This window comes from Podarcis melisellensis (assembly GCF_964234715.1).
Source record: "Podarcis melisellensis genome assembly, chromosome: 2".
Lineage (NCBI taxonomy): Eukaryota > Metazoa > Chordata > Lepidosauria > Squamata > Lacertidae > Podarcis > Podarcis melisellensis.
The window spans coordinates 85,644,719-85,657,931 of record NC_138529.1 but is presented as its reverse complement, the minus strand read 5'-3'; the positions used below and the strand labels follow the sequence as shown (position 1 = coordinate 85,657,931).

Below are 13,213 nucleotides of genomic sequence, written 5' to 3'. Positions count from 1 at the left end.
GTCAGGGAGCAGAGAGCAGCCGTGGAGCATGCTGGGAAATGTAGTTGTTCGGCGGGACAGGGGCGGCCACGCGTATTTATTTATTCTCTCCCCCTCCCCCGCTGGGACTATCATTGAACTTCCAGGCGTTAAGTAATAATAAAAAGGGGGCGGTGGTGATTTATCACACAGGCCGACGAAGCATGTTTTGTGGAGAAAAGGATTTACGCGCACAGCACGCCGGGAAATGTAGTACTTCAGGGATAAGCCGACCACGCCGGGCTCTTCTCCTCCCGTTAGTTACGCCTTTGAGGCCCCGCTATAGAACGCGGGAGGGAAGGCCCCGCCCCTGCCCGGCTCCCCTTGCGCGCCTCAAAAAGAACCCAGCGCTCAGGCGGGCTCCTGGTCTCCTCCTCCTCGGGGTCCTTCCGGCGCGGGTGAGAGGTCGCCGCGAGGGGGAAAGCGCGCGGTCCGCTGTGCCGCCGGCTCACGGTGGCGGTGCTGGCGGGGCCGACGGACGGGTCGCTCGTTGGGCCATCCGGCGCCGCGGAAGGAGCAACGCGCTGCTCGCGAGCTCTCCCCAGCCATGTCCTACTGCAGGCAAGAAGGTACTGGGGGCGAGAAAGAGAGAGAGCGTTTCCTTATGGGGGTCTCGTCCCCGGCTCCTTCTCCCGAGGCGCTTGGGAAGGAGCACGCTTGGGCCGGCCTCTTCTTCCCCTTCTCGGTTTTCTTTAGCCTCGCAACAGCCCTGCGAGCTGGACTGAGAGAGAGTGACCGTCCCCAAGGTCACGGGGTGGGAAGCCATGTGGCTGAGGAGGGATTTGAACCTTGCTCTTCCACATTTTAGCCACGGAGGGTGCGGTTGGTCAGGTTTTTTAAGAGGGCTCATCTCGTCTGGTGGTGGTGGTAATAATAATAATAATAATAAATTATTTTAATGGATAATAATTATATTTTATTTATACGCCGCCCAACTGGCTGGGTTTCCCCAGCCACTCTGCATGGCTTGCAGCACGTATAAAAACATAGTAAAACATCAGACATTTAAAAACTTCCCTAAACAGGGCTGCCTCCAGGTGTCTTCTAAAAGTCAAATAGTTCTTTTATTTCCTTGACATCTGATGGGAGGGTGTTCCACAGGGCGGGTGCCACTACAGAGAAGGCCCTCTGCCTGGTTCTCTGAAACTTGGCTTCCCACAGTGAGGGAACTGCCAGAGGGCCCTCAGAGCTAGACCTCAGGGTCCCAGCTGAGCGATGCGGGTGGAGACAGATGTAGCCGCAACTGAGTCAGGTGTTGGAAACGTGGTTTTTCAGGACACCTTGTTTTCCAAAGGCTTTTGGGTCGGTTGCAAAGTTTGCTGGTCACGAAACATCCCAGGGACTGAACTCAGTTGTTTTGAACATAACATTGCTGCCTTTATTGTTAGTTCACCAAAGCCCAGCACTGTCAGCTCTGACTTAGCAGTATCTCTGTCCTGCAGGGATGGGGAACCTGTGACCTTTATTATTATTATTATTAAGTAGATTATTAGTAGACAAACACAACATATGAACACAAGCTTATATTTATTTGTGAGCAAGGAATTTTGGTGTTAGGCCACAGCTATTTTATATACTATAGTAGTATATAGTTTTTGATGCTCATAGTAGGATGCTGTTCCTTTTACTGACAGTTAACAAAATGAGGCTTGCTCAGTCTTTCCCCCCCCCCCACTCTCTTTCTCAGTTTTCCCTTCCTTCCCCCACAGAATAGAGTGAATGAAGTTATGACACTGTCTAGCAGTTGCTTTCCAGTTATGCAATGATAAATATGTTGTCATATTTATCATTACATAACTTTCAGAACTGTAAACGGCAGCATCTGCAATTTAATAGTTGAATCTAATAAGGAGTTAGGTAAATAGTTAGGTAACTATGGTAGTAATAAAGTGGTACTAATTTTTAAGCGAAAGCAATGAGCTGTGATTTACGATTAAGCTAAAGTCACTTAAAGTCTTAAATCAATACTTCTAATTATGTTTGTGGGGGTCTGCTTTGTCTAATGCTGTGAGACTGCTGCTGTGAGTTTGTGGCTAAAGGAAAGTTAGAAACTGAGATATGAAAGCTAGGAGCTAAATGGCACCTTAAACCTAGGTTGTGGGCACAACAAGGGAATGTCTAGGTGCTCTTTTTTATAACAAGAATGCAAAGCTGAAAATGAACTGCAGCTAAAATATTATGTTCAGTTTTCACATGGTCTAGTCCTTCCCCTGCCTGCCTACCCCCTAATATTCTTATGAGGGTCTCCTCTCCAGTTTTCAGAGAGTAGCTGGAAGTGGGGAGGCAGAAAAAGGCCCTCGTTCCACTCTGCAGTTTTAATCAAAAAGTGCTATCACTAAAGAAATTCCCTGTCACAAAATGCACCTAGAACAATGGGAGTTTTGAACAAAGGCTGTGTACTTGAGAGACATAGTAGTACAGTGGTGCCTCGCTAGACGAAAAGAATTCGTTCCGCGATTCTCTTCGTCTAGCGGTTTTTTCGTCTTGCGAAGCAAGCCCATTGACAGCTTAGCGGATTAGCGCTACAGCTGTCAAGCGGCTTCCAGCGATCAGCTGTTAAGCAGCTTATCAGCGGAACAGCTGATAAGCGGCTTAGCGGCTTAAGAAAAGGGCGAAAAAAGCGAGGGGGATGCAAGATTTTTTTCGTCTTGCGAAGCAACCCCATAGGGAAATTCGTTTTGCGAAGCACCTCCAAAACGGAAAACCCTTTCGTCTAGCGGGTTTTTCGTCTTGCAAGGCGTTCGTCTTGCGGGGCACCACTGTACATAGAATTACAGAATTGTAGGTTTGGAAAGGACCCCAGGAGTTATCTAGTATTCTAACCCTCTGAGAGGCAGGAATCTCAACTAAAGCATCCATGACAGATGGCCATCCAGCCTCTGCTTAAAAACCTCCAATGAAGGAAAGTCCACAGCTTCCTGAGGGAGTCCGTTCCACATCATTGTCAGATGCTGTCACGGCACTTGAAGTGTAACTTTATTGGTAGTTCAGGCAACTCCCCATTTGCATGGGGGCTGCGTTCCGGGTCATTGTGTGCTTGTGTGAAAAGGCATATAATTGGAACACTCATTGAAAAAGCGTGCAAAGACCCTGTCCTGCCCTCACCCTGTTACTTTTTGTTACGTTTTTGGGTCACTTCCAGATTCAGCCTGATGCATGTGTGTGTTCATGCATATATTGGACACACCTAAAACAGCCACTCCTGTATTTCATTTCTATTATCTATAGATTGTGTACTTTGGTTATATGAGAACTCACATTTGGAGAATGAGTTCACACTACAGTTGTACCTTGGTTTTCAAGCAGCCTAGTTCTCAAATGTTTTGGCTCCCGAACGATCAAAACATGGAAGTGAGTGTTCTGGTTTTCAAATGTTCTTTTGGAAGTTGAATGTCCAACAGGGCTTCTGCAACTTACGATTGGCTGCAGCCAATCAGAAGCCATGTTTGGGTTTTCGAACATTTTGGAAGTTGAACAGACTTCCGGAATAGATTCCGTTCGACTTCCAAGGTACGACTGTATTATTATTTTGGATTAAGAACAAAAGCAAAATATCAGGTAGATAAATTTTTGAAATCCACGTTAAGTCTGTAATTGACAAGGAGACAACATTTGCAGTAATCTCTCTGAAGAATTGTCTTTCTTTTTAAAAAAATAGATCTGAATGAAGCTAATCAATTCTATGAAATGACTGGGGTGAATGTTGTTACAAGATGATGTAATGCTTCACTTGCCTCTGGCCTGTGTGAGTTACTTTGGGTTAGGCAGCACTTCAGGGAAGCCTTTCATTGGAAGTGCTGATGCATGATTTCAGTGTTCTGGGGGCTGACAGTGGGGATGTGTCCGGGGAAAATCTCCATTGCAGGGTTATCCCAGGATAGCTGTTTCATGTGACCATATTTGGCTTGCTCCAACGCCACACTATAAAATCAAAGCAAATTGATTCACAATGGAAGTTAAATTACCCTGCTGCCATCATAAGCTCATTACTATTTGCCCCGTCTTTGTTGACTAATGAGATTAATTGATCTCTGACCCCTTCGTACCATTTTTTAAAAAGTGTTTGTGGACAGTAATCGGTCTTTTAGAATTAACAAAGCCTTCTCTCAAATTTTATGTGCGAGTCTTCATCAAAAGTTAGGGAAATACAACGGGATGAAGCAGAAGAGCCAAAGGCCTCTCTGGATCTAGCCCAATGTTTATCCTTAATTTCTGAACATCCTCCAGTTCGCTTTAACCAAATGTAATGGCCAGAGTCATTTGATTGAAGCCTCTCCAGTGCCAACTGGAAGAGAATCATGAGCTTCTACTAGGAATGCATCTTTATATGGAATTGTTCAAAGGCTTCTGTTGGACAACTGCTCTGGACAGACTGTTCTGTCTGGGCCTAATGCTCTTTGTGTCTCTCTTTTTTTAATTTTCAGGAAAGGACAAAATTATATTTGTGACCAAAGAGGACCATGAGACTCCAAGCAATGCTGAATTGGTAGCAGATGACCCCAATGATCCTTATGAAGACCATGGTCAGTAGTGCAGAAAGCATAATGTTCAATAGGGCTGTATACTGGTATTGAAATAACATCATGATAAGTGTTTCAACACAAATTGCTGGTTCCTGTTAGCAGAGAGATTTGCTCAGTAGCTTGTAATAATTCAGGGTACTTAATGTGTGCCCTTCCATGTGTTTAAAATTGGGTTTTCTTTATTATAAAAAATGTAGTCAGGAATCTCTAGGGGGCAGCAGTCACACACAGAGACAGCTATGCTTGCAATGTACTGTGTTGGCTGTCACCTGTATATGATCCTATCTGAACCCTATGTCTCAATATAAACTTTCGTGGTGTGGATTTGTTTTAAGATGTCCGTTCACTGTGTGGCTGGCAGTGAAAAGCCTGACATTTTTCTCACTTCTCCATAGTAAAAACAGCTGTGCTAAACTAAAAAATGTGTACAATGTATTTTCTAAGCTTATGCCCCGTTTTAGCTATCTTGGGGCTTCAGCAAAACAAACAATGTAAAACAAGTAATAAAAATACTTTAACCCGCCCCCTCCCCAACAACTAAAACCAGTGTATAAAGTAAAGGTGTCAAAGTTATATTACTGAATAACTTCAGCAAAACCACACATATCTGGGATTATTTTTCATGGGGCTGGTCAGCATTTTCAGGTATTTCCTATACTAATTTTATATTAGTAAAAGTGTTTGTGGACAGTAATCTCTGTCCCTTCACGGCCTAGGACCCTCGTACCTACGGGACCGCCTCTCCTGGTATGCCCCACGGAGAGCCTCAAGGTCCATAAATAATAACACCCTAGTGGTCCCAGGCCCTAAAGAAGTTAGATTGGCTTCAACCAGAGCCAGGGCCTTTTCAACTCAGGCTCCGGCCTGGTGGAACGCTCTGCCTCATGAGACCAGGGCCCTGCAGGATCTGATTTCTTTCCGCAGGGCCTGTAAGACAGAGTTGTTCCGCCTGGCCTTTGGCTTGGAGCCAATTTGATTCCCTCCCTCTCTCTCTTTTCTTTTCCTCTTTCTTTCTTTTCCTTCTCCTCCTGCGATGAGGCTACATTTTAATATTTTAACGTTCCATTATTTTAATGTTGTATTTTATTTTTGTTTTTAAGTTGTAATCATTCATCTTGTTTTTATTATTGCTTGTAAGCCGCTCTGAGCCCGGCCTTGGCTGGGGAGGGCGGGGTATAAATAAAAAATTATTATTATTATTATTATTATTATTATATAATAAGCTGCTAATTTAGAGAGAGTTTGGGGTGAAGGCAAGAAAATCTGGTGCGGAGTAGCCACTGATAGAATAGCCTTATCGCTTTACTAATAGCAGTACTTCCACCATAGAAAAGTTTCTGTTCCTTGTATTTAGGACACCTTTGGGAGCCTCAAGGGGTCTAAGCCCATGGGGTCTCATATGGACCCTCAACTTTATTTAGCACATTTGGCCTACATCAATAAAAGCAATGCTAAATCAATGTGGAAAGTTCTCTTTGTGCCACAGTAATGGCAGAGCCCCCAGTCTGACTCCTCTTCATGGTACTGTACTCTTGGTCTAAGACAAAGGTTTTGGTCAGCCTGGAGTGGGTCTTTTTTACCTTTTCCCCACAGTAGTCTGGACATAAGCTTATTCATTCCATAGAAGGGAGTACTAAAAACTGTTGGTGAAAGTGATACATTCTTCAGTGTTGCCTGCTAAATAAGCAGTCAACTGAACATAAAACAAGCAGTGTACACCAGGAATATATAAAACAAGGATAAGTATGTACATGAAAACAGGACCTGTGGGAATTGTGAATGAAATGCAATAAAAGGTTAATGAAACATAACTTCAGTTATTGAATTAGAAGCAGCTGTTCATAGACCTTACTCTAATGCATTTCATAAGAGAATACTAAAATAAAAAAGTAATTTGAAAGCTTGCTGTGATTAAGGTTAACCTTGTAATCTTCAGATAAAAAGAAATAGATGTCCCTTTCTGTGTTCCTAAACTCCTAGGCTTCAGCCACCATCTGCATCTTATTGCAGAAAGCCGTGCAGCAGCAGAATTTGAGTGTCTCTCACCCTCTCCTTCAGCCTTCATCATTTCAGGCAGGATGTATTGCTGGCCAAGAACCAGCATAGTGTCTACAGACTGGGGGGAAATGGCTTTGCAGGCTGTTGGCACCTCCCATTCTGAGACTCCTGCGGCAGCTTCTAAAGGTTTAGAGTTGAATTTCCTACTGGCCAGGAATACAAAAAGATGAATGATGAAGATTTTCCTCTCTGCCCTTCTTTTTTGTCTTGGTGAAAAGCAGTTTTCTTGAGGGGGAAATCAATGCGATCTTGTTTAAAAGCAAACCCACTTCCAAATGTGAAGCCAAGTGGATTTATAGCAGCGCTAAACAAATGAGTTAAAGTTTGTTAAGAGCCAGCTAACTGGGGTCTCCCATTTGTTTCAGTGGGATTTGCACAGAATAAACTCCTAGTAGATTGTACTTGTTTCTACCAGGTTTTTGTTGTTGTTATATAGATGAAAAAAATACCATAATGTACCACAAGGCCTTAGTGCAACAGTGTTTATTTTTAATTTGACATTTGAATGACATTTAAAACTGTTTTCAAACTTTAGCATTTTGGTTTCATTTTAATTTAGTGAGAAATATTGTGGTGTTGTGTTTTCCAGTTTAAAAGATCCCACCCACACCCAAAGTAGCATAGGGAATTATTTTCTGAGAATAATCTCTGGCTCTTTGTATTGTCATGCTGGGATTTGACAGTACAGTATAGCTCTCCAGCTTTCCATTGCAATAGCTTCTAAAATATAATTGGGGTGGTTATAGCAGAAATTGTCTGGTTTTACTAACTAATCTGATTATGGCTGCTATCCGAACAGCACTTACCTGGGAGTAAACTCAATTGAATTCAATAGGACTTACTTCTGAGTACAGTATATATTTAGGGTTGCAGCTTATGCTGTCTCAATAATTTTACAAGCAGCTCCCAACTTCTTCTGTTTCTTCAAGAAACAATTGTCAATGCTTAGAGTTCTCTTTTGAGAATGTTTCAGCATGAGTGCCAAGCAAAGGAAACCATGCTTCATGTACACTTTAGGTGTTTTGTATTTGACTGTCCTCCCTGTGCTGGAAGAAGGGAAGCTGTCCTTAATCATAGACGGCAGAAAGTCTTATCAAGAACCTTCAGCCAGTGGTCATATAATGCATCAGTTTTGAGTTCTAGTTCAAGAGGCATAAAAGAGGTATTGACACAGCCATCATAGAAGAAAAGTGGCCCTAGGTCATTGAAAACTTTCCTTGGCATTTGTGAAGGGTTGTTTTCTTGGCAGATTATTTCCTATTTCCATGAACATAGAAAGTGTTCCACAGAATCTTCTTCCTAGCCAAGAGGCTACAGTACAACAGTTGCAAGCTCCAGTTCTTCTGTGCTACCTGATGCCAACATGGGGTCTTCCAGTCATCTTCTCTCATCTGCATTCAGTGTGGCTTGTATAATTTGCAGAACTTGGGTTCCTGCATGCTGTTTAGAAAACCCCCACCTAATAAACCCTTCCTGCACAAACTTCATTCCGTAGCAAAAGTTACTAGCCTACAATTCATTATTAGCCCGCCGACATCTGCCTGTTTTCATTTGGGGTATATCTACAGCTTGAAAGAAGGAAAAGAATCGACCTGTAGCACTTAAGATTTTGTGAGACTCTGAACTCCCATCAGCTGTAGTCAGCGTAGCCAGGAGCTAAGGATTATGAGAGCTAAGGAATATGGGAGCTAGGGAGTATGGAAGCATCTCGAGGGCCACATGTGCCACAAAGCAATCAGTGACTATTTGCAAGGCTTTTTGTATTCTGAAAATACAGAGAGATACTGGGTGCATTCAGCTGTTTTCAGAGAGTATTCCTAAATTCAGGGCCATGAGCTTCCTCTCTTCCCTCCTCCAGTGGATCTACAAGGAAATCAGAAGTTTTCACTTCTTCTTTTTCAATGGACTGTGGTTACTCATTATGTCTGAACCCAGAATAAATTGTATTTTGGCCTGTTTCCCTAAACCATAGTTAAGGTTAACCACAGCTCTGGGTTTAGAAAGAATAATAAATCATGTTTAATTGAAAATGGAAGCAAAGGTTTTTTATTTTCTTCTTGCAGCCACACTGCAAGTGGGGATTTGGCATTATGTCTGAACTCTGTATCCATGACTGCTCAGGAAGCAGATTTGCACAACCAAGTGAACTACTTAATGTGGGAATGGTTTACAATAGCTTGAACGTACTTCCGGGTCGGCGCCATCGCCGAATGGCGGGCTCCCTCCGAGCTCCGGAGGGAGCCTGCTCGGCAGGGGCTGGGTCCTACCGCACCGGCGATGCGGGGACCCTCAAAAACCACGGCCAGAGTGAGGCCGTGGACATGGAGACTCGGCTGGCACCGTTAGCGCCCTCCCGGCTCGTGAAGGAGCCTTTTTAAAGGCTACGGATCGGGCGCCGGGGAGAAGCGTGGTGCTTTGAGTTCTCTGCTATCCCTGCCGAGCGCAGCCGCATGCCATCCGGCGGAGAGCGCTGACTTCTTCTATTGAAAATTTGGACCTAAAAGAAGAACCCGTGAGTAATTGGACTATGGATTAAAAAAGAGGGATAAATTTTTAAAATCTGGAGCGAACGGGGGAGGTGGAAAAAAGGAAGTCAGCCTACCCCTTAATTGTAGAAGAGCCAAAACAAAGGACTTAACGACTAAGATCGAGCGTATCTCTATCTTCATGAATTAGCAACTTCGCGAGGGAAAATTATAAGACTGTGCTGGAGGAGAAAAGTGGAATTTGTATTAAAAAAACAACCCCCCCCCCCCGGAATCCCTGGAGTGATCCGCGAAACTACCTGGGGAAGAGCATTGGGAGTTTTGACAGCTGGCAAAGGCTGTCAAAACGGAAGAATAAAGCAGGGACTTTGCTTTGAGGACTTTGCCGGTTACATTTGTTTTAAATTGTATACAAATTGTTTCAAATAAGGATTTACAAACTATTTGGACTAATGGATTCGATCTGGAAGGGAACATAGTTACTGCGATCCACCTAGAGGAGCTGAGCGACATTGCATGTGTTTTTCTCAGGAAACCTGAACAGTTGTAATTTTTAATCTCTTGGGAACTGCAGAAATGGAACATTGTTTTGTCTACAGAGGGCTACAAACTACAGGAAACAATGGATTCTTTAGTTGGAAAACGAAAGGGACATGACATAATGTTTTGCTTCTGAATAACAAGCCTCTGCAGAAAATAAGAAGGTCATGGAAAAAGAACATTTTTGCGGGAAAACAGGGAAACAGAAGGAGGAGAGAGAATGACAAGAATATGGAAACATCATGAACTGGACAGAATTGGGAACATTTGGGACATCCAGATTTGACAAGCTTATGGAAATTAAATGGGAGTTTTTTACTCCTGGATATAAAAATCTGGATAGAAAAAATGGGCCCCTTTTTGAGACAGACTCCTTCCAAGATTGGACATTTGTAATTAAATATGACTGGCAAACTACTAGAGGGACATGGATTAAGTGGGTAGGAACTTCAGGAAGACATTAGGATGAAGGGATAGAAGGAACACAACAGAGAAAGGGGGGAGGGAATTTTGGAATCCAAAGGTTGTAAAATTATTTTTTTATCTTTATATCTTTTTTTCTTTTTTTATAAAATTTTGAAAGGGGGAACTCGTGGAAGGGAAAAAATCGATCTTAGGGGATGGGAATTTGGAAAAATTGGGTTATTGATGTTAAGTGAGTCATGGGATAAAAACTTGTTGAATTTAATTGTTTATTCGGAATATTTGGAACGCAATTGGGGGCGGGAAGGGGAAGTCCTAGCTTTGGTTTTGGAAGAAAGTGTATGAATTGGATCTAATTTGTTTTTAATTTGGAAAATCTTAATAAAAATTATATTAAAAAAAAAAATACAATAGCTTGAACGTGATTTAGGTTGCACTCTTGTCCTTTGGACTCGGTGAATCCTGCCCAACATGTAGAGTGGAATTGGAAGATTTTAAATTTTATGAGTGGTTTTTAGCATTAATAAATGTTTTAACACAGTTTCAAAGTTACTTGGATTATCTGCTTTCATAGTTCTTATGCATCTCTACTTAGATGTAAGACCTAGGTAAGTGGAAGTAGGACTGCAGGGGCTGAAAAATCACTCTCGTTCCAAGGGTTCAGACTAATAAGTCCTATAATTTTGCATCAGTGTTCAGCCTCATTAGTGCTCCTATTGGATGCATAGCAGCAGGGCTTGGTGAGTTGCATCTGGAGAATTTCGTGACCACCGTGTGATCACTTGCTTATGGAGGCTGCTCAGATTTGCAGATTTGGAATCTTGTGTTTTCTCATTCATAAAGCAAAAACACAATTCTGCTGTTCCGCACAAAAGTCGCCCCTCACCTGCTTCATGTTTTCAGTCCCAGACGTGGCTACTCATTTAGGAGCAAAAACATGAAAGCAATGAAGGGGTTTTTTGTGTGATTATCATCGGCATCTTTTATGTTTGCTTCTAGTGTCACTAGCAGTAGTAGAAGCGGCATCTTGTCAACGATAGGGTTGATTGTAAGCAGACAATTGATTGTATTGGTTTTAGGGGAATTGAAACTGACTGTGTGGGCTCAGTGTGAAATAGTTATCCTTGTTCGTCATATTGAATCTACAGCACACAAGTTCAGTCACATATCCATTATCTGCCATTAGCTTATTGATTTCTTTTTTTCCTTCCTAGGTTTGATATTGCCTAATGGAGATATCAACTGGAATTGCCCTTGCCTTGGCGGAATGGCGAGTGGTCCTTGCGGGGAACAATTCAAGTCCGCCTTTTCCTGTTTCCATTATAGCAAGGAAGAAATAAAGGGATCCGATTGTGTGGACCAGTTTCGTGCAATGCAGGAGTGCATGCAGAAGTACCCAGAGCTGTACCCCCAAGAAGATGACGATGATGAAGAAGATGAAGAAAAGCAGGGCAAAGTTCTAGAAGCTGCTGCTGCTTCTGTAACCAAAGAGGAAGAGAAGGGATCCAGCTAATGAAGCTCCACGGAGGCTTTGGTCTCCTTTCCAACTCAAAGACACACTATAACTTATGCAAAGCATCGTCCTTCCCTTCCCTTCCCTCCCCTCCCCTCCCCTCCCTCTCTGCCCCTTCTCCCGATCCTTCAAGGAACACCCTTCACCTCTCTTCAGTGCACTGTGTCCTGTGAAATTACTTGCTGCAAGGAAGTAAGACACCTTGGCCTCATGGTCTCAATAATGCTGCAAAGAGGTCAGTGCATAGCAGGGGGACAACCCATTCTCAGGCACTGCAGCTGCTTTAATAGTTATTTCCTTCTGCAGTCATGTTAAGTTTGCAGGTTGACTTGAACAAGACTAGTAGAGAGGTGGAGCCAACACACAATCTGGAGGAAATCGGTCAGCAAGGATGTCCGGTCAGGGTTGATTTTCAGTGATTGTCTCAGATATTCCCAATGCTTTTTGGGGGTGGGGTGGGAGGCATAAAACTCTTAAAATTGATTCAGAAACTGTTGAGAATGATTGACGTTTTCATTTGCACAGTTTATATGCTTTAATAGCATGTGAAATTTGCATACGCTACTGATTTCTGGTAATGGAAAATTATTGTAAAGGGAGGGGGGTTGATTTTTGCATTATTATTTTTTCCGAAAGTGTTGATCAGGTCTTGATTTCACTGAGTTGATAGGGGACAATGCTAACTACTGTTTCTTAATGTTCCTGATCAACCCTGCTTTTGTGGGATTCTCTCTGTTCAAGCCTGTCACTTCTCCAGACAGGTTGCTAAAATAGATGCCCTAGACAAGGAAATTGCAATGTTACCTGGTGTAACAGCCTCTGACTAGATAATTGTGACTAGAGTGTACATTAAAGGCAAAACCTTTCTACCTTGCATTGAAGCCTTCATGTCTTTTATTAATGCTGGCGATTGATTACTCAATTCTTTTCCTGTTGTTGTTGTAGCCAAGCTACTGTATCCTGGAAGATGCACGCTAGCAGAACTACACTGTGTTACTTAGATTTATGGATTTTTGTGTCTAGTAGGCGAGGTTACGCTCCAAGCATATCTTTAGCAAGCAAGTACAGTGTGTCCTGAAATCAAGCCGAATTAAAATCTCCAAAAGATTTTAACACAATTGCTGTACCTTGGTGCTTGCTGGTACATTAAGAACATAATATGCAAACACTTGATGAACCTTCTGGATCGGGCCAAGGGTCCATCTAGTCCAGCATCCTGTCGTTGCAGAGGCCAACCAGATGCCTATGGGAGACCTGAAAGCTGGACAGGAGCGCAACAGCACTCTCTGCATTGACAATTTCCAGCAACTGGCATACAGAGACATAATGCCTCTTGCCAGTGGAGGTAGAACATGACTAAGCTGCCTAGTAGCCGACGATAACCTTGTCTTCCATGGATTTGTCTAAGCCTCTTTCAAAGCCGTCCAAGTTGGTGTATGTTTACAGTGGTGTTAATGAGCTTCCAAGTGTTATCAATTGTCACTTTAGCAGCATATTATCCTCTGCGCAGACACCAGACTGTTAAATGTGTTGCAAGTGGCTCTCGTTGCTGCCTCTTTTCTTAAGTGCCGCCTGATTTCTATCATTCACTTTTCATTTAACGAAGTGGAGTGGAAGTACCAGCTCTCTGTCAGCAGTTCACTCCTGAGATG

General features: G+C 43.0%; 1 protein-coding gene across 1 annotated transcript; it reads left to right on the top strand.

The window, feature by feature from the left end:
- Positions 1 to 76: 76 nt before the first annotated feature.
- Positions 77 to 12,437, top strand: CHCHD4 (coiled-coil-helix-coiled-coil-helix domain containing 4). Its single transcript, XM_081903455.1, has 3 exons — positions 77 to 587; positions 4,443 to 4,541; positions 11,263 to 12,437. The coding sequence occupies exons 1-3, from the start codon at positions 566 to 568 to the stop codon at positions 11,559 to 11,561; spliced, it is 420 nt and encodes a 139-aa protein (XP_081759581.1). The 5' UTR covers positions 77 to 565; the 3' UTR covers positions 11,562 to 12,437.
- The last annotated feature ends 776 nt before the right edge of the window (positions 12,438 to 13,213 follow it).

What these genes read in the sequence shown, in the direction of transcription:
- CHCHD4 (XM_081903455.1), top strand. Translation starts at nt 566, where the DNA reads ATGTCCTACTGCAGGCAAGAAG. An exon ending in GTCCTACTGCAGGCAAGAAG is followed by an intron (nt 588 to 4,442) that starts GTACTGGGGGCG and finishes TTTAATTTTCAG; the next exon opens with GAAAGGACAAAATTATATTT. An exon ending in TGATCCTTATGAAGACCATG is followed by an intron (nt 4,542 to 11,262) that starts GTCAGTAGTGCA and finishes TTTCCTTCCTAG; the next exon opens with GTTTGATATTGCCTAATGGA.